General features: G+C 42.4%; 1 protein-coding gene across 3 annotated transcripts in view; it reads right to left on the reverse strand.

Moving 5' to 3' along the window:
* The window catches only part of LOC138797363 (solute carrier family 2, facilitated glucose transporter member 9-like), a 70,602-nt gene that overhangs the window by 24,457 nt on the left and 25,316 nt on the right, over window positions 1-20,829 (reverse strand). For all 3 annotated transcript variants that reach the window (XM_069977411.1, XM_069977409.1, XM_069977410.1), the window contains 3 exons: window positions 11,702-11,862; window positions 4,953-5,080; window positions 942-1,087 (listed from right to left, as the gene is read on the reverse strand). In XM_069977411.1, the coding sequence (XP_069833512.1) occupies window positions 942-1,087; window positions 4,953-5,080; window positions 11,702-11,862 (435 nt within the window). The remainder of the gene's footprint in view (window positions 1-941; window positions 1,088-4,952; window positions 5,081-11,701; window positions 11,863-20,829) is intronic.

Genomic DNA, 20,829 nt, shown 5'->3' on the forward strand with positions numbered 1-20,829 from the left:
AAACTCAAAAGAAAATGTACACAGGAAACAAAACTGGCACATTAAATAGTTAATCTCAAGACAAATACATGAAATAACACATATATCCACACAATCCCATCAAAAATATTTAAAATACCCTCATTCAGGTGTCACTATGATACAAGCAACCCCAACCCTGTCCTCACCAATAGATCAGGGAGCCCCATGCTGTGTGAATGTAGCTACATATAAACCAAACTCCCTCCTTACAACAAAGAAAAATAAAGTTACTTAGCACTTTTTAATTTGTTGTAAGGAGGGTGTTTGGGTTATTTATTACATTTTGGGTTACATTTGCACAGTATAGGGCTACCTGATCTATTGGTGAGGACAGGATTGGGGTTGCTTTAACCACAGTGACCTCTGAATGAGGGTATCATAAGTACCTGTCATACAAAAAAAAAGTTTTGATTGAAGGTGGTCTCATTGCTGAAAAACCCAATGATCAGGAGAATGAGGGGCAGCATTGAGTGGTAGCGTGCTACACTTTTCTACAATTATCTCCATCCAGGTAGCCCCATAGACTTAGAATAGAGCTGCCAAGATGGAGCAAGAGATTGAAATGCGTTACCCATGCTTCTCCCAGTCTGCGGGGGTCTCAGCAGTAAGATTCCTGCTAATCAGAAGTTTTTTTGATGACATGTACTCTTTAGTTATCAAATAGTTTAGGGCAGACAGAAAGGGTATGACTGCTGGATCAGACTACACAGGCATTGTTTGTAGTCTGTTACCATGGGGATATAAAGGTCTGAATGAGATACATTAAATGTTCAATCAAGATTATATTGGCTAGACTTTTTTCACTTTAATTTCTTTGGAGCAGCAAAACATGGACAATATGTGATTATTTAATGCAAACATTCAATCAGATGGCTATTAGTCAATTTGGTTATTGAAATAAAAAAACACACATTTCTTACCGTTCCAAATATTTCTGGCAAACCCAAGACTTGACCGATAAATACTCCCACACAGATCAGTATTGAAGTAATCTGACCTAGAGACCCGCGGATCCTTTTTGGTGATATCTCATTGAGATACATTGGGAGGGTACTGAGCGCTATACCTGAAATAACATCAAGATTTCCTCATTAAAGTGTCTGTTATCAAAGTATTATGATAGTAAAATATATCTACAACCTGTAACATAAAAGGAAAGAGCAGCATATCAGGAGAAGGAGGCAAGTTTGTTAAATGAATGCATTTGCAAACATTTTTAACTTGACACGCTTAAAAGAGAAGTCTAAAGATTTCTACAAGCCAGTAGCCTGCAGGGCAGGGGGGGAATTACAAGTAGGAACTTACCTCTCTCCGTGCCCGTGGTGAGTGGTGGATCGGCCAAGGGACCCTCCCCCGGAAGTAATTTTCCCCTAGTTGTGATGACGTCCCAACTCGGGGAATTCCTGTCCTGTCCTGTCCAGTCCATCAGCCAAGTCATGATGTGGACACCATGGAGATCCCGGTGACCGGCGGAGGTCCCGTGGCTGCTCCTGCTACTCAAGGGGAGACGTAAGTTCCTACTTGTAATTAATTTCCCCCTCCCCCTGCCGGCTTTCAGAAATTGATGAACTTCTCCTTTTACAATGTTAGTTGAGATGGGAATGTCTCTTTAATTTATATTTTTCTAAACAATTGTATTCTATGAGTATTTGTCATCGCTTGGAAGCCTGAAAACCCAAATAGAAGTTATCAGTGAGCTTATTCATATTCTTCTCAAGAGTTGGAGTCAATTTGATCCCACTTTATTATTTATAATATTCACAGTCATTATCTTCTAATCTAATATGTTCACCTCAAGGCAACCTGGTATGATAATGAACATGTTCCTCCCGGCTGTCAGAAATATATGCAGGTCTGATAAACTTTTGAATCTTTTTGTGTATATAGATTGTATAACATTAGTAGCACACAGGCAAACACGTATCTCAGCATTAGTTGACCTTTAAGGTTCTTTTTCTGCACAGCTGGAAATATTTTAATAATTTTTCTTGACAAACAAAAGAACAGAAGAAGATGTGAAGCGCAGTTTAGGAGCTAACTAAAATAACAATGAGCTGTAATCTGAAGAACAGCGGGAACAGAAGAGATGAATCCTGGTCAGAATAGGACTATCTTGTTAAAAACAGCCAAAAAAACATAATCTCTATATTTTCTGTGCTATAAATAGAGAAATTTTCTTAATGACAACACATAATAGCAGAATACTAAATTGTCTACTTTCTTGAAGACTGTAAAGTGTAGATACTTTATGCAAACATTCGAGCATCTAAGCTTCTGCCAAAATAAATATTTACTTTGGATTTTCTTCAGTGAGTTTCTGCCTTACCACAGATTTATTAGTTCTGTATTGCTCTGTATGAAGGGCATCTAGGTCTCGACACCACCAGGATGTCCTTTATATACTGCATCCAAACATTTAAAGGGCAATTCCATCCATCTTTTAATGCTTTGACGTCCATAGACACGTGAAACTGGTCGAGCAGATGATCTACTGGTACAAAGTAATAAACGTAAAAGATCCAACTGGAGACCGACCATGTGGATCTGACTTTGGAACCAATAACTTATTTCTGAATTTTTTTTAGAACATTAAAATTAAAACTAAGGTGCGGGGGAAAGGACGACTGTACATTGTGAACTATGTGCCAATCGATTTTTATGTAGCATGTATAAATACTAGACTAAATACTAGGCCTATTACACTAAACAATAGTGATGAGCGAGCACTGTTCGATCGAATAGATATTCGATTGAATAGTAAGGTATTCGGTCTATCGAATAGTATCGAACTGTTCGCCGAATATTCGAAAAATATTCGATAAGCGTTCAAATCCCCCAGCTTCCGTTTTTTCCTCCAAGTGGTCGAGTAGATGTTTTTCAATAATCGAATACTTGTTCTCATAGACTTTAATGGGATCGAATATTTGTTCGAATAGTCGAATATCCGTACGATATTCGTACAAATATCGAATATTCGAATATTTCACTATTCGCTCATCACTTCTAAACAATTATCGGCCGTATTTGTCCCATACGGCCTATAATTGTTTCTTGTAATAGAAGACAACAATCAGCCGACATAAACAATTTCGGGTGATTGTTGTCTGTCCTTGTCTTTCAACATGTTGAAAGACAAACGACTAAGATACCAACAATATGCTGCCGTCACACCTTGTAATAGGAGTGGTGACAACAGACCGCTGCTATCTTTTATGGGTTGCCCAGACAATCTAGCGATCACCCGGGCGGCCCCCCGCAGCTCCTGCCCCTCCCCCCCAGCTCTTATCGTCTCACTTCCGACGCATGCAATAGCGCCGGCAGCAAACGGGGAACGAAGAGCAAGCGAGTGCTGATCTGACATGTCGGCGCTCGTTTGCTCCTCTGCATCGGCCCGTGTAATAGGGGCTTCAAATGTAAGTCTAAGATAAATGATCCACCAGTTACAATCCATTGCACTATAGTTATTTTCCTAAGATACTGTGCAAGGTTGACTTTTGCAATGAGAACACCATCTTTGGGTCTGCATAAAATACTAGTAAATGCCAAGTGCAACAAAGATGATACTTAAAGCATTATGCCCAATTAAAAATAAACAAAAAAGTTTGACATGTCACAAGTTTTTATTGGTCAGTGCAGAGACCCCACCGATCAATCCATCTCATTGCAGGAGACAGGCTTAGTAAACGTATAATGGAGAGGAGCAGGACGGGGAGTAAAGTGTGCTGCTACACTCCTAGCCACATCTAGAAATTATGGGGGTCTCAGACTGAGACTAGGGCTGTGTGACCTCAACAAAGAAGTAATTTGACAGCATCTAATAATAGAAATTCTTAGTGAAGTTTATTCATAAAACCAAATGTGCAACCAGTGGTGGATTAAATGCCAAGGCATCCTGGAACACCCCCCTGCACAAGCGTGCTGACATGGTACCCTAGAAGGACAAGCTCACTTTTTTTAGTGAACCTGCACAACCTCACTCTCTATGCAGCCCTTTAGTAGATGGCCCTCAGTGTAGTCCCCCTATAGTAGATGGTGCCTGTATAGTCCCTCTTTAGTAAATGACCCCTTGTGTAGTCCCCTTTGTAGAAAATAACCCCCTGTGTAGTCCCCCATTAGTAGATGACCCACTTTTAAATCCCCATTGGACCTTTTTAATATAAGTATGTCTGTGCGTCATGCCAAACGTTTTTTTCTGACAGTAACCCTTTAAACGATGCAAAAATATATTTTGTTAAAGGGTTTAAAAAAAAACAAAAAAAACACAGCATTACTTTCCAATGCTCATCAGGTCCTTGGTGATCTCCATCACATCCAGGTCTCATGTACTGTAGATACACAGGAAATCCCTGTTCAGCCAATCACTGGCCACAACACTGTCCTGGCTCAGCCAGTGATTCAGTAGTGGATTATAATAGGGGCGTTTTGGGCGGCAGCCCGGGGCCCTGAGCTCCTGGGGGGCCCATGACCACCCAAAAAGACTTATACTTTCAGTGGTGTACTGTCTCCCGGCTACACTTCCACCATGATTTGCAAAAAAAATCAGTTTTTTTTATGGCAATTTTGCACAAATCAGGACATCATGACATTATCTGTCCTGTACTATGAACGCCAGGCTAGTGCTGCCATAGTTACAGTGGGCTGGGGGGCCCAGGCTTGGTGAAAAGCCTTGGGCCTATGGTAAAGTTAATCCTCCCCTGCAGTGATTACCTGATTAGACATTTCCCCCTATTTCCAATGTGTGGCGATAGGACCGGGAAGTGTTGATCAGTATCAGCAGCATAAGCAGGATGGGGGCACCAATATGACCCATTAAAAAAAATCAAAAAATTCATTGCCCTTTATAAAAGTAGAAAGATGTATATGCATATTAGAGTTCAATAATCACCCACTGATCATTGATTAAAATTTAATAGTTAAGATCAATACTATACCTCCGTCAACCCCCATTATAAAGCGTCCAATAATTAACATTTCCGGAACCCCTGCTATATGCGCTGTTGACATCAGTATTGTAGCCACAAGTGTAAAAAAGACGTTGTTGATGAGCAATGTTTTCTTTCTGCAACACAATTTGAAATGTTAATAAATCCCATGGGTATTTAAGATAAAATACACAACTGTTTCGGTTGCTATTATAGTGTGTCTTTATACAACATGTTAGGTCTCAGTTTTCTTCTTTGGGGAGGAGAGCTATTCTTCATTCTTTTCTACTCAAGCACTCAGAAACCTAGTTTGTATTGAACAGTAAAAAAATGTAGTATATGGTATTACAGCCATAATGTTCTGGAAAATTAGTTAAAGGGGTTTTGACCATTTTATAGTAAAATTGCTCAGTGTACAGTATTAGGCTAGGTTCACACTATGTATCTGTTTGGCTGTATTGCGGGCGGTAAATCATCGGCCGTATTTTTCCGGTTAATGCGTACGCTGGAAAGTATACGATATACGGCTGCACAGTGCACACTATGTATGAGCCGATTGTAAACGGACCCATAAAAAATGAACAAGACCATTGTTTGCCGCTGGAACTGTGCAAATTCACGGCCGTGGATTGACAGGCGGTCCGTACGGAGTACTTCAAAAATAGCCGGCAATAATGCCGAATACCGACGCCTCTAATAGTTAATATATTAAATAAATAGAACACATTTTCTTTGTAATAAAGTCCCTTTCGTTGTTCAATAATTTAATTCTAACGAATCCATCATTGTGCAATTAAATATACTGTTAAAATAAATATATATATATATATATATATATATATATATATATAAATAAATGTATATTTATATATATATATTTATTTTTTGACAGTATATTTAATTGCACAATGATGGATTCGTTAGAATTAAATTATTGAACAATGAAACTGATTTTATTACAACAAAAATGTGTTTTATTAATTAAATATTAATTAGTACAGGAAGCTCCATTAAGCCGTTAATTTTTGTTTTTTAAATAAATAAATAATTGAAAAAAAAACGCATAGGGTCCCCCCTATTTTTATAACCAGCCGGGTTAAAGACCAAGCGACAGCAGCCTGGTAACACCAGGGTGGGAAGAGCCATTGGTTTAGGCCCTCCCCAGCCTAAATCTTACCAGACTGCTGCCGCCCCAGTCCAGGAGGCCGATTTTGACGCTCCGGGACCACTGGCACCTGGCTCTTCCCAGTACCCCTGGTGGCATTGGGTACTGGGGTAATAATGGGGGGGTTAGTGTTAGCCATTTTATACCGGCTAACACTAGGCCCTGACTTAGTAATGGATTCCGTCTATTAGACGGCTTCCACTACTAAGTCTATAAAGTAAAAAAATAAAGACAACACACAAGTGAAAAAATGTTTTTATTCATATAAAAACACCCCCACACCCCTCATTGACCATTTTATAAAAAGAAACACCAAACAACCGCTGGTCATCGACGTAGTCCACCGAATCCGACGTAATCCACAGGATACCGATATCTGAAAAACAAAAAGGGAGAGGTGTTGTGCTCCTTACAGTATGCAGCATCTTTACAGATCGCTGCTTACAGTCTGGCCCCCAAGGGGTTAAGGGAGGATGTATTGCATCCCCCTTAACCCCTTGGGGGCCAGACTGATGTCAGACTGCACCCATCCCAGCAAGGAAGGGGTTAAGTTACCCCCCTTCCTTATTGGGATGGGTGCAGTGCTGGGGAGGGGGTGGGGAGAGCTTTATACTCACCCCGATGTGTCCTCTTTGCTGGACCGCAGCACAATGAAGTCACTGTACTGCGGACCGGCTCTTTATATGTGCGCTCAGCCGATCAGCCAATCAGCTAAGCACACATATAATTCAAAATGTTTCTTCTAATAATGCTATTGTGATAACATAATTAGAAGAAACAGATTAGTACAGAATGCTCTATTACCGGTAATATGAATTAACGGCTTAATGGAGCTTCCTGTACTAATTAATATTTAATTAATAAAACACATTTTTGTTGTAATAAAATCAGTTTTGTTGTTCAATAATTTAATTTAAACGAATCCGTCATTGTGCAATTAAATATACTGTCAAAAAATAAATATATATATACTGTAGACATGTCACTGGAGAAGTATTTGAGGGGAGGTACATCTCACCCAGGCTAAGGCATATGGTGAGATGGTGAATCCAGGTGAGATCTGTCACTCAGCAGTGTTATGCTGCTGAGGGTTTTTCCATGTTCCGGGCCTGGATTTACTGGAATGGTGGGTAGGTTGGTAGTGGGACCTGCCATTCCCCTCCCCCGGTCCAGTTCGGGTGTTGCAGGCAGGTGTGCCTTGTTAAGCCTGCAGCAGGGTAAAAGCTCCACAGAGCTAGAGGAGATTGCTCTCAGCCAGGGTGAACAGCCTGCATGCTGTGTTTCCTGGGAGCAAGGAGTTCTATCACTGCTGGGGCCTATTCACACTCCACGATACCGCCTATGGAAGTGACAGTTAGGTGACCTGTGTTAGTAAGTGCCCAGACGGGCAAGACCTTTTTGTTTTGTTTTATTATCAATGCACGGTGTTGCTGTATTTATGTTGCTGGACCGTTTATGCTACAAATAAACACCAAAGCTGTTTTTAAGTCCAAGTTTGCTGCCTGAACTGTGTCCTAACACACCATCCCCCGGGAAGATCCCTACAATTGGTGCTGCGGAGCGGGCAAAACGGTTGCTAGGGGCAACGGTGTGCATCAACTTGGCTACAGCTGCTTATGTCCTGGGTGAAGGCTGCTGCTTCACTCCAAAAACAGCCAAGCAACATGGAGGAGATGATGAAGCAGTTAATGCAAGTGAGTTTGCAGCAACAACAGGCTCTGACAGATGCTAACCTGCGCCAAAGCTGTTTTTAAGTCCAAGTTTGCTGCCTGAACTGTGTCCTAACACACCATCCCCCGGGAAGATCCCTACAATACATATACATTTATTTATATTATATATATATATATATATATATATATATATATTTATTTATTTATTTTAACAGTATATTTAATTTCAAAATTATAGATTCGTTTCAATTTAATTATTGAACAACGAAAGGGACTTTATTACAACGAAAATGTGTTTTATTAATTAAATAAATTAACCATGAGAGGCATCGGCATTACTGCATAGGATCGCAAACCCCGGTAATAGCAATTCATGTAAACTGTTTCCCTGCTTTCCCAGATGCATCCAGAGGTGTTTGCATCACTTTCTAAAGATTTTATTTGAACCAGATTTCCAAGTAAATGACCGTATGTTTTCAGCCACGTCTTTTTTTTCCCACGGCCGTAGTTTCAGACGCACATTTCCAGCCGCATGAAAAATACAGCCGCACAGATACATAGTGTGAACATAGCCTTAGTAAGTGTACTCACAGCATTCACTGACAGCAGGGAGGAGCATGTGACCCTTCCCACCCCCAGTGTTCATCACTTAGTCTGTATATGCCTATGGAGGACACTTGGGCATAATCACCTGCTCTTCCATGTCAGCCATCTTAAGGACAGAATCACCACAGAGCAGGGCAGCACAGCCTGTAGAGAGGGAAGTCTGATTTTAGCTCAATGAGGTACACAGGCAGCTGCTGTCAGTAAGTGCTGAGAGTACAGTTACTAATACTGTACAATGAGAAACTTAAAGGGGTATTCCAGGGAAAATCAATAAATTAGCATTGGAAAGAGTTAACCAAGGTTAACCCTTTCCTAATATACTTACCTGTCCGTTTTTGGCCCCCCCAAGGGGATTTCCCGTCTGGTCACGTGATGGTCCAGGCTGTGACTCGCGGATCCTCTTCGCCTTCCGGTTCGGTGACGTCACCATACCGGGCCGGCGTCTGGCTCTCTTTCTTATTAGCAGCAGAGCACTGAACCCTGACTGGCTTGGTAGTGTGTAGCCAATCAAGGTTTAGTGCTCTGAGTCCCCTCCCCCATCTGCTGTACAAAGTTAGCCAGGTGCTGATCTCCCCGGCCCCCTCCTTCCTGCATCCATACCCGATCCTGCCGGCCCCCTCCCGGCGCTATAACCCAATCATGCCGCCCCCTCCCTGTGCTAAAACCCCGATCCTGCCCCCCCCTCCCTGTGCTAAAACCCCGATCCTGCCGCCCCCTTCCTGTGCTAAAACCCCGATCCTGCCGTGCCCCTCCCTGTGCTAAAACCCTGATCCTGCCGGCCCCCTCCCTGTGCTAAAACCCAGATCCTGCCACCCCCTCCCTGTGCTAAAACCCAGATCCTGACGCCCCCCTCCCTGTGCTAAAACCCCGATCGTGCTGGCCCCCTCCTGTAATGTGTCCTATTCAAAGATAGCTCACCCGCACCCCCCGGTGTTAGTGTGATGTGGCGCTGGCTCCGATCTCCGCACCTATTGTAATCAGCTGTTCTCAGCTGACAGGCTCTGGGTGTGTGAGACACAGGAGAGAGTTCTTGCTTGCTTCGTACACAGCGCAAGCAAGAACTCTCTCCTGTGTCTCACACACCCAGAGCCTGTCAGCTGAGAACGGGGCCAGCGCCGCATCACCGGGGGGTGCGGGTGAGCTATCTTTGAATAGGACACATTACAGGAGGGGGGCGGCAGGATCGGGGTTTTAGCACAGGGAGGGGGGGCTGCAGGATCGGGGTTTTAGCACAGGGAGGTGGGCAGCAGGATCGGGGTTTTAGCACAGGGAGGGGGCGGCAGCATCGGGTAGGATGCAGGAAGGAGGGGGCTGGGGAGATCAGCACCCGGCTAACTTTGTACAGCAGATGGGGGGGGACTCAGAGCACTAAACCCTGATTGGCTACACACTACCAAGCCAGTCAGGGTTCAGTGCTCTGCTGCTAATAAGAAAGAGAGCCAGACGCCGGCCCGGTATGGTGACGTCACCGAACCGGAAGGCGAAGAGGATCCGCGAGTCACAGCCTGGACCATCACGTGACCAGACGGGAGATCTCCTTGGGGGGCCAAAAACGGACAGGTAAGTATATTAGGAAAGGGTTAACCTTGGTTAACCCTTTCCAATGCTAATTTATTAATTTTCCCCGGAATACCCCTTTAACTATAAAGTGGCCAACCCCTTCAATGTAATACTCCAGAGGAAACATCTTACGGGAAACGCACATTTGGGCTCGACATCACCTTTACAGAGCACTATGGGTTAGAAATGATTTGGTTCATTCTTGTTGCACAGTAAGTTTAGGGTGACAGTTTATAGTTATCATCTTCAATGGCTGCAGGACTGCTATAGTAAATGCCTTACAACTGTGGTCTTTGTGTGGAATATACAATTAAGCTTGGATTTGGGTATTGGCCAATTATTATTACTATTTGATAGCCTTATGTTTATGGTGTGTGGTGATGCTTTGTTAGTATACAGTAATACAGATGTATGCATCTCCATGGTCACAGACTACAAACAAACCTTGTGTAGTCAGGACAGCGAGTCATAGTCCTCTTAAATTCTACAGCCCTCTAAATATTTTTATTGTAACTCTGGATCAAGACAGATTTGCCTAAGAGCTGTATACACAAGATGGCCATAGATTTTTAATCAAGTTGCTTCTTTTAGAAAAATTTGAGCATTTCCGAACTAGCCATAGCATTTACTTTTAACCTGATGCTTTTTTTGTTTAATAATGTATTCTGTCCAACCAGCCATGGCTCTCTCCAGTCTAGCATCAATCTCACTTATCCAGAATATCATATCAGCACAAGTATCCCTTCTACTTATACCAGGCTGCGTCAAAACGTGGGCCGCTCAATCATTCAGGAGGATAAATCTTTAACGTGACATTTTACTGAGAATTTCTGGCATATCTGTATTGTGGATGACATATCCACTTATACACACAATAAACCTTGAAAGAGAAACCAACGGTAATATATATATGTGTGTATATATATATATATATATATATATATATATATATATATTTACATACCACAACAGATGTATAGAAACTGGATGTGTAGGTGCCACGAATTACCAGCTAAGATTATAATGATTAATTTCAATGCCAAATGTGTATTTCATAGAATTATTTTGCACTTCAGTAACAAATATAATATGTACAGTATAAAATATATATATTTTTTATTTTATTGAAAGATAGTTTATCATCTATTCATTGGACAGGTGATTAGTGCATAATCATAAGATTTCAACTTCTGAGAACAGGGGCCCATTGTGCTCATGTGTAATTGGAGCTACATGTGCTCTGTCACTTCTTCCACTTGCTGCAGCATTGCTAAATCTAGCTGATCCCTGTACCCAGCTACAAGTGAATAAAATAGCAGCATGCATGTCTACTTGTAACTTCATCCATACAATTATGTGAAAAGAGGCCCCGTTAGTGGGGGTCCCAGTGATCCGGAATAGTCAAAATGTATTACTTATTGTGTGAATAAGTTACATTATCATCTTGGGATAACCAGAATAGGGTGTTTTTTTATAGTGGCATTTCCTATGCAAATGTATCCTTCTGTGGCAGTGGTGTGGAATATACAGAGGTAGCAGTCATACCCATGCTCCGGTTTCCAAAGGAGACCTAAATACCCTTATGGCCCATAAGGAAACACCAAGTATTTTACATGGCACATGGTAAGTGGGGGCCATGTTACAGATTTAGGAGCCTTATGTGAATCCAGTTATCTGTGGTGCTTATACTGTATTAGTATGAATGAGGCACTCATTTCATATAATAGGTATATAAGTAAAAAGAAATGACTTACCTTCCTAATTTATTCACCATTGGTGTCACAATCAGAGCCCCTATCAGACCTCCAATAGCAAATATCGATACTGTAACAGACCACATTATGGAGATTGTGTTGCTACTTATGATGTAGTTGTATCTCGTGGACCAGCTCTCATTATAGAATTGTCTTATGTACTGTAAAAAAAAATAATAAATATATATACAGTATATATATATATATATATATATATATATATATATCACAAAGGGTTAATCCAACCAATATACTATTTGAGATATTCAGTTAAAACTGGGCATCTTGTCACTTATTCATATTTTTGGGCCAATGATTTAATTAGTCACTCTCGACTAGAATGAGAATGTGAACATATAAATAGGACTGTACACACCATAGTAATTTATCCATAAAATCCTCAGCAAAAAATGATATCTGTACTTTCCTCCCACTGCACGTTCATAACTATACACCCTCAGTATACTATACAGTGAGAGGAAGATAGAGTTGGCTGAATTCCTGGCTAGAGTATACACAGGAACAGGAAGTCTCTTACAGGATGTACACTAGAAGACATGAAGTTAGGCTAGAGAAGAAAACAATGCAGTTACTTTATTTTTAAATTTGGGTTAATTATTTTTCAGACAATCACTTTAATTTTATTCATTAAGAGATCATCATATAGTCTGGTATCTAGTTAACTAAAACTAGCTTTCTCTAGAAGTTTCTGGTAAAAATGTGTAATGCATATAGCTGATTTTTGCTTATGCACCATGTTGTCTTGACCCACCATGTAGTTTCCATCCACCATATTGTGGTAATGGTACGAGCACACTAAGGAATTCTCACGGCTAAGCTGCAGATTCTGTTGCTTGCCTCCTCCTCCCCCTCCCTCCCCCCCCCGCTCTTGCTTGACATTCCGCCTTGACCATAGACTCCATTCTATGGTCAGGCAGATTCCGCTGTCTACCTAAAGAATGGACATGTCAATTCTTTGGCCGCCAGTGTATGGCGTGGGCAGAGCGTGACGGAATGGTATTTAACACGGGCGGTTGGGAAAGGTGAGTGACGGAATCTGCAGAAGTTATCCTAAAGTATTCCTTAGTATGCACATAGCATAATTTGGCAAGATATTCACTCTAGGCTATGTTTACAAAATGTCTTTATAGGCGATAAAACTGGAATTTTTTGATAATGGCGCCCATTAATAATGATCATGATTTTTATCCTAAAAAAGACGTATGAACATAGCCCTATGTTCCAATTCACAACATGCCAGTGAAAGTCTCGGAAGCTATGATCGGTGACTCATATTCTCTAATTTGTCTATTATTAGTGTTTGTCCCATGTATGTAACCTGCCCTTATACAGATGATAATCAATCAAGAGGAGATACTGACAGTCACATTATTCCAAGCCCCTGATCTTTTAGGTAACCTCTATTTGGTCCCCTTTGTGTAGGTTACAGAGGTAAAGTTTTTAGCATTTCTAGTTGAAATTGTTTTCAGCCAAATCAAAGAACAGAACGAACATTTACGACTCTTTTAAATATCAGAAACACTAAAACAACAGACTCATCCATCTTACTCTGAAAATAGTATACTGAAAATGTCAGAAGTTCCCCTGAAGAAATAAAAGAGTCAAAGTTATACTTGATGAAAAGATATGTGGAAAAAATACAACTTTGTACGTGCATTGTTAAAGGCTGTATCTCTCTGTATCTATCTTACTATTTGTGTTTGTGTGTTCCACTGTGCATCAACCTAGTAGTAACAGGCTGTGGGGATCAGAGGAATGTAACAACTGTCTGTATACAAGCTATTGTGCTGGGATATATATATATATATATATATATATATATATATATATATATATATATATATATATAGACTTATCCATGCTTAGATAAACAAAAAGAAAAGAAAAAAAGGAAAATGGAAAATTCACATAAAAATCTATAAACACACACAAACTAGCATTTTTTTTAGTATATTTATACTTTATTAAAGGGGTATTCCACTAAAGAGCTAAAACATGAAATGCTCCCAAATCTAGCTGGTAATTTGTGACATATTCCATCTTTCTAGCTGCCACCATACCTGAGCTACAGGTTTTTCTAAAAGCCGGTCTAAATCCAAGATGGCGCTGGCCAGGAAACTACATTTTCAGCATGCATTGCACCCCAGAGCCAATTGTCAAGTGTCTGCCTATCACTGGCTCAATCTGCCTATGTTTTACGCTGTAAACAAATATAGGGGGGTGCATTGGGTCAGAAGTGTATCCTCGCTATAGCACACCTCATGAGGTTAAGCAGGTTCCCCTGTAGTGCAATTTAACTGGATTTATTCAGGTATATACAGTAAACTCCAACAGAAAGAAACATCAGTGGTGACAGTGATGAATTTCTAGCACCCACACAGTCTGGCGGCTTCTTGGCTTACAGGTTTCACCAGTCCTATCTTGTAATCCATCTGATTCCCACTGGGCTGAATTCTTTCCCCTTGTGGCATATCCAGCTCTTGTGCTCTTATCGCTGGCTGCTGTTTCCACATAAATATGGCTTTCTCTGTTTCTACCTGTACTATCTATATACTGGTGTCACCTATTATTGTACTCCTGTCTGTGTTATTTATATACTGGTGCCACCTTTCACTGTACTCCTGTCCAAGCTATCTATATACTGGTGTCACCTTTCACTGTACTTCTGTCCAAGCTATCTATATACTGGTGTCACCTCTTACTGTACTCCTGTCTTTGTTATCAATATAGTGTATAGTATTAGTAAGTGTACACACTGTATATACTGACAGCAGCTCCCTGTGTACCTCATAGAGCTAATATCAGACTCCCCTTCACCAGGCTGGGCTGCCCTGCTCTGTGGTGTTTTGGTCCATAAGATTGGTTACATGGAGGATCATGTGACCATGCCCCGCCCCCCAGTGTCCACCACTGAGCCTGTATATGTCTATGGAGGACACAGGGGACAGGGCCTGGTCACATGCTCCTCCATGTCAGCCATTTTATGGAGCCTGATTTTAGCTCTATGAGGTACACAGGGAACTGCTGTCAGTATATACAGTGTGTACACTTACTAATACTTTGTACTGACCTATTTTACTATAAAATGGCCAACCCCTTTAACTATAAACTTGATTTAAACAATATGCAATTTTCCCTTTAAGAAACACTACTCTAGAACACCATTTTGTACATGCAGTTTTGAGTGGTTGTCTAAGGCAGGTTTTATCTTTCGTTCTCAATTTGCTACCTACTGTACTCTCAATTTTTATTTTTTATTTTGCCTTGATCCAGGTCCAGTTCCAACATAAAAGATCCACCCTGATAACAGTAACAATGAAGAAGAATAGCTTAACAGATAAGAGGAATCTTCAAAGTAAATCTACAGCTCACTAGATAATACGGACAGAATACAGGGAGATTGTGCTCTCCAATCCATTCAACTTCTAGACTTCTTTTTTTTTTTGCATGACGTCAATCAAACTGAATGTATACATGCTTTATATCAGGAGAGGCGATGTACAGCAACTGATATCGTAGTACCGTATTAGCTAGAAAATATATAAAATGCTGCAAGGATTCGCATAGCACATTATAGAAAATTATACAGTATATCATGTTTTGGTGTCAAGGACTATATGATGATCTCTTTGGTGTCAAGGAATATATGATGATCTCTCAATGAATAGACTTAAAGGGATTGTCTGAAAGAAAAAAAATAACCCAAATTTGAAAATAAAGTGTCAATTATTAATCAAGGAGGGGGTTAAAAAAAAGTTTTGTCACACCAAGACTATATATTAATTATTGATATACTGTGCAACAGTGATGGAGGAGCTAGTGGGACCAAGGTATGTGGATGACAATGGTTGTACAGTGATGAGCAGGTCGTATTTAGGATGATAATAATAGTAGACCCTTGGACATTCCCTGTGTTTGCATATGTCTTGATGGAAGTACATAAAGAATGGGCTGGAGACAGGAATGCATTGTAAAATAGCTACCATTGCATGAGACCTGGCCAGAAGCCCAAGTGCCCCAGTTTGGAGCTGTGAGACCCTCGTGTAACTGACTTGCTAATTTATTTATTTCTTCTTGCACTCAATCCCTGACTACATCTCCTGCTAAATAAAGACTAATGTCTGCCTGAGCAGACAGATCAGCTCCATGCTGCCCTGCACTACACTACCCTCTAACTGAGACCTGGAAGGTCAGATTATCCTCATCCGGTAAATAATACAGTTTCATGAGTTTTGCGGATATCTCAGCAAAAATTATGCTACACAGAAACATAGAAGAATGCTGGCAGAAAAAGACCACTGGGTCCATCTAGTCTGCCCTTTCAGGTTTTCCCTTTTTATTATCTTAGGATAGATATATGTTTATCCCAGGCATGTTTACATTCAGTTACTGTAGATTTACCAGCCACATCTGCTGGAAGGTTGTTCTCCGCATCTACTACTCTTTCAGTAAAGTAATATTTTCTCATGTTGCTTCTGACCTTTCCCCCAACTAACCTCAGATTGTGCCCCCTCTTCCTGTGTTTTTTTTTATTATATTATATTATTATAAACACTTTCCTCCTGAACCTTATTTAGTCTTTTAACATATTTAACCTTTAGGCGACCCTGGACGTACCCGTACATCCAGGGCCGCCACCATGTGTTCAGAGCAGGGCCGAGCGGTGGTCACGCTCTGAACTGCCGCAGTCCCGGGTGCCGCTCGAAGCCCGGATCTGCAGCTATTAGCGGGCAAGGTCTGATCGCCGTGCCTGCTAATAAAGTATTCGGATGCAGCTGTCAAAGTTGACAGCTGCATCCGATTTCTTGAATGCAGCCATCCCTAGTGTCTAGTGGGGAGCGATCCACACATCTTACTCCTTCTGGGGTCAGCGTCGTAATGGCGCTGATCCCAGCTCGGCACTCGATATGCAGCATAGATCTCAATGAGAGATCAGAGTGCTTGTACTAGAAGTCCCCCAGGGGGAATAACCCTAACCCCAGGGGGGCTTCTAGTATAAGTATAAAAATAAAAAAAAGTGTTATTATCAATAAAAAGCCCCCTCCCCTAATATAAGTCTGAATCACACCCCTTTTCCCATGTTATAAATAAAAATAAATAAATAAATAACATGTTTGGTATCGCCGCGTGTGGAATCGCCCAAACAATTAATCACATTCCTGATCTCGCACGGTAAAGTGCAAAAAAAATCCCAAAGTGCTAAATTGCACATTTTTGGTCGCATCAAATCCAGAAAAATTGTAATAAAAAGTGATCAAAAAGCCACATATGCGCAATCAAGGTACCGATAGAAAGTAAACATCACGGCGCCAAAAATGACACCTCACACAGCCCCATAGACCAAAGGATAGAAGCGCTATAAGCCTCGGAATGGAGCAATTTTAAGGAACATATATTTGTTAACAATGGTTTGAATTTTTTACAGGCAGCTGCCCCAGACGCAGAGACGAGGGGGGGGGCGCCATCACAGGGAGCAGAGAGAGAAGGATCCCAGTGGATGAGGCAGCCTGGAAGCCTCCTGCCCTCTGTCATTGTGGGGAGGCAGGGGACGATTTTTACTTCATCAGCAGAGGTATTTCCCATACTGTACTGTCTCCTGGCTGCTGATTAGCTATAATTTGCGCAGAATCATGGCTTTTTTACCGCAATTTTGCACAAATTAGGACTAAAGAGCAGCCAGGAGACAGTACAGGAAAGAGATGGTGAAGGACCTTGACATGTGACTATGATGTCACTGCAGGTCCTGTATGTACACTGCACTATGGAGGAGGAAGAAAGAAGATACGGTAGAGCCTAGAATGTATCCTCTCCTTTGAGTTTCTCACTGTAGGGGATACATTCTAGCATCTTCAGTAGTGAAAACGCTAGAATGTATCCTCTCCTTTGAGTTTCTCACTGTAGGGGATACATTCTAGCATCTTCAGTAGTGAAAACGCTAGAATGTATCCTCTCCTTTGAGGCTCTCACTGTAGGGTATACATTCTAGCATGTTCAGTACTGAAATGGCTAGAATGTATCCTCTCCTCTGAGCCATCCTCTCCTTTGAGTCTCTCACTGCAGGGGATACATTCTAGCATCTTCAGTACTGAAATGGCTAGAATGTATCCTCTCCTCTGAGTTTATCCTCTCCTCAGAGTCTCTCACTATAGGGTATACATTATAGCATGTTCAGTATTGAAATATTTAGAATGTATACTCTCCTCTGAGGGTATACATTCTAGCATGTGTAGCATTGAAATGTCTAGAATATATACCCTCTTAGTACTCAACATGCTAGAATAAATCCCCTATAGTGACTCAGAGGAGAGGATACATTCTAGCCATTTCAGTACTGAACATGCTAAATGTATCCCCTGCAGTGAGAAACTCAAAGGAGAGGATATACTCAGAGGAGAGGATACATTCTAGCCATTTCAGTACTGAACATGCTAGAATGTATCCCCTGCAGTGAGAGACTCATAGGAGAGGATACATTTTAGCCATTTCACTACTGAGCATGCTAAATGTATCCCCTACAGTGAGAGACTCAGAGGAGAGGATACATTCTAGCCATTTCAGTACTGAAGATGCTAGAATGTATCCCCTGCAGTGAGAAACTCAAAGGAGAGGATATACTCAGAGGAGAGGATACATTCTAGGCATTTCAGTACTGAACATGCTAAATGTATCCCCTGCAGTGAGAAACTCAGAAAGGAGGATACACTCAGAGGAGAGGATACATTCTAGCATGTTCAGTACTGAAGTGTCTAGAATGTATCCTCTCCTCTGAGTTTCTCACTGCAGGGTATACATCCTAGCATGTTTAGGGCTATGTTCACATATAGGGAGGCATTTATTAAGTCCGGCGTTTTTTACGCCGGACGTAAAAATGCCCCCGCGGACTGCCTCTACATAAATCCCGTGCGCGCCGTTGCGCACCGCCGAAAACCTACGCCAGCTGAGGACTGGAGTAGGTTTTCGGCGTACATTTTGGCGGAACGGATGATAAATCGCGCGGACTCTGAGTCCGCGCCCTCCGTTCCGCCCACTCTCCGCCCCTTTTCCGCCCCCTGGCGTACTCGGCGGAAAGTGCCGATTTGCGAATATTTTATTCGCAAATCCGCCATGTTTGCTTAAAAAAAGACGCAAATCGGCACTTTCCGCCGAAAATCATCCATTCGCCGGATGATACATGTGGCCCATAGTATTTCGGTCATTCTTTCTTCAACCAAAACAGAGTGCTGTGTTTTATGTGTGAACATAGCCTAGTAATGTAAAGTCCATCGAGTATCCTCTCCTCTGAGAGGTCATACATTCTAGAATGTTTAGTACTGAAATGTCTGGAGTGTATCCTCTCCTCTGAGAGGGCATCTCCACCAGGTGTATCCTCTCCTCTGAGAGGGCATACATTCTAGCAAGTGCAGTTTTGAAAGGTCTAGACCACAGGTGTCAGACTTCATCCCTCGGCTGTTACAAACTACATTTTCCTTCATGCCTTACTTGTCCAGACATGGTGGGAATTGTAGTTCTGCAACTGCTGGAGGGCCTGAGTCTGACATCTCTGGTCTAGAATGTTCTCTTTTCTAACTGCAGGGTATACAGTCTAGTATGTATCCTCTCCTCTGAGCGTATCCTCTCTTCTGAGCTTCTCCCTGAGCGGGTCATATTATACAGCATGATTAAGAGGTGAAAGCGAGCGGTGATGTTTTAGGTCAGTGCTCGCTTCCCCTTTGTTCCCTGCACATTTTCTGTGTTATTACACACACAGACAGTGACTGGGGGAACTGCGGGGAACTGCGGGCAGCTGCGGGAGGGGCAGCCCAAAAAATCCTTAGATTGTTCAAGCTGCCCATTGTAGACAGCAGCACTATCGTGATCTGGATTACTCGACCAGTTTGAAGACCACAATCAGCTGATAACATGGATTATTACACCAAATGATTATCAGACGTAACGGCCAAGAAACCTTTGGTGTAATACACCAGTCTGTACAAGGAACAGAACTGGTGTGTGGGGTCTGTATACAGGATTGAGGACTGGTGTGTGTGGGGTCTGTATACAGGGGGAGAGGACTGGTGTGTGTGGTCTGTACACAGGGGGAGAGGACTGGTGTGTGGGGTCTGTATACAGGGGGGAGAGGACCGGTGTGTGGGGTCTGTATACAGGGGGAGAGGACTGGTGTGTGGGGGGCTGTATACAGGGGGAGAGGACTGGTGTGTGTGGTCTGTATACAGGGGAGAGGACTGGTGTGTGGGGTCTGTATACAGGGGGAGAGGACTGGTGTGTGAGGGTCTGTATACAGTGGGAGAGGACTGGTGTGTGGGGTCTTTATAATGGGGGAAAGGACTGGTGTGTGGGGTCTGTATACAGGGGGAGAGGACTGGTGTGTGGGGTCTGTATACAGGGGAGAGGACTGGTGTGTGGGGTCTGTATACAGGGGAGAAGACTGGTGTGTGGGGGATCTATATACAGGGGGAGAGGACTGGTGTGTGTGGTCTGTATACAGGGGAGAGGACTGGTGTGTGGGGTCTTTATAATGGGGGAAAGGACTGGTGTGTAGGGTCTGTATACAGGGGGAGAGGACTGATGTTTGGGGTCTGTATGCAGGGGGAGAGGACTGGTGTGTGTGGGGTCTGTATACAGGGGGAGAGGACTGGTGTGTGGGGTCTGTATACAGGGGAGAGGACTGGTGTGTGTAGTCTGTATACAGGGGGAGAGGACTGGTGTGTGGGGTCTGTATACAGGGGGAGAGGACAGGCGTGTGTGGGGTCTGTATACAGGGGGAGAAGACTAGTGTGGGGGGTCTGTATACAAGGGGAGAGGACTGGTGTGTGGGGTCTGTATACAGGGGGAGAAGACTAGTGTGGGGGGGGGGTCTGTATACAAGGGGAGAGGACTGGTGTGTGGGGTCTGTATACAGGGGGAGAGGACTGGTGTGTGGGGGGTCTGTATACAGGGGAGAGGACTAGTGTGTGGGGTCTGTATACAGGGGAGAGGACTGGTGTTTGTAGTCTGTATACAGGGGGAGAGGACTGGTGTGTGGGGTTCTGTATACAGGGGGAGAGGACTGGTGTGTGTGTGGGGTCTGTATACAGGGGAGAGGACTGGTGTGTGTAGTCTGTATACAG

The sequence above is a fragment of the Dendropsophus ebraccatus genome, chromosome 7 (genome assembly GCF_027789765.1).
Source record: "Dendropsophus ebraccatus isolate aDenEbr1 chromosome 7, aDenEbr1.pat, whole genome shotgun sequence".
NCBI lineage: Eukaryota > Metazoa > Chordata > Amphibia > Anura > Hylidae > Dendropsophus > Dendropsophus ebraccatus.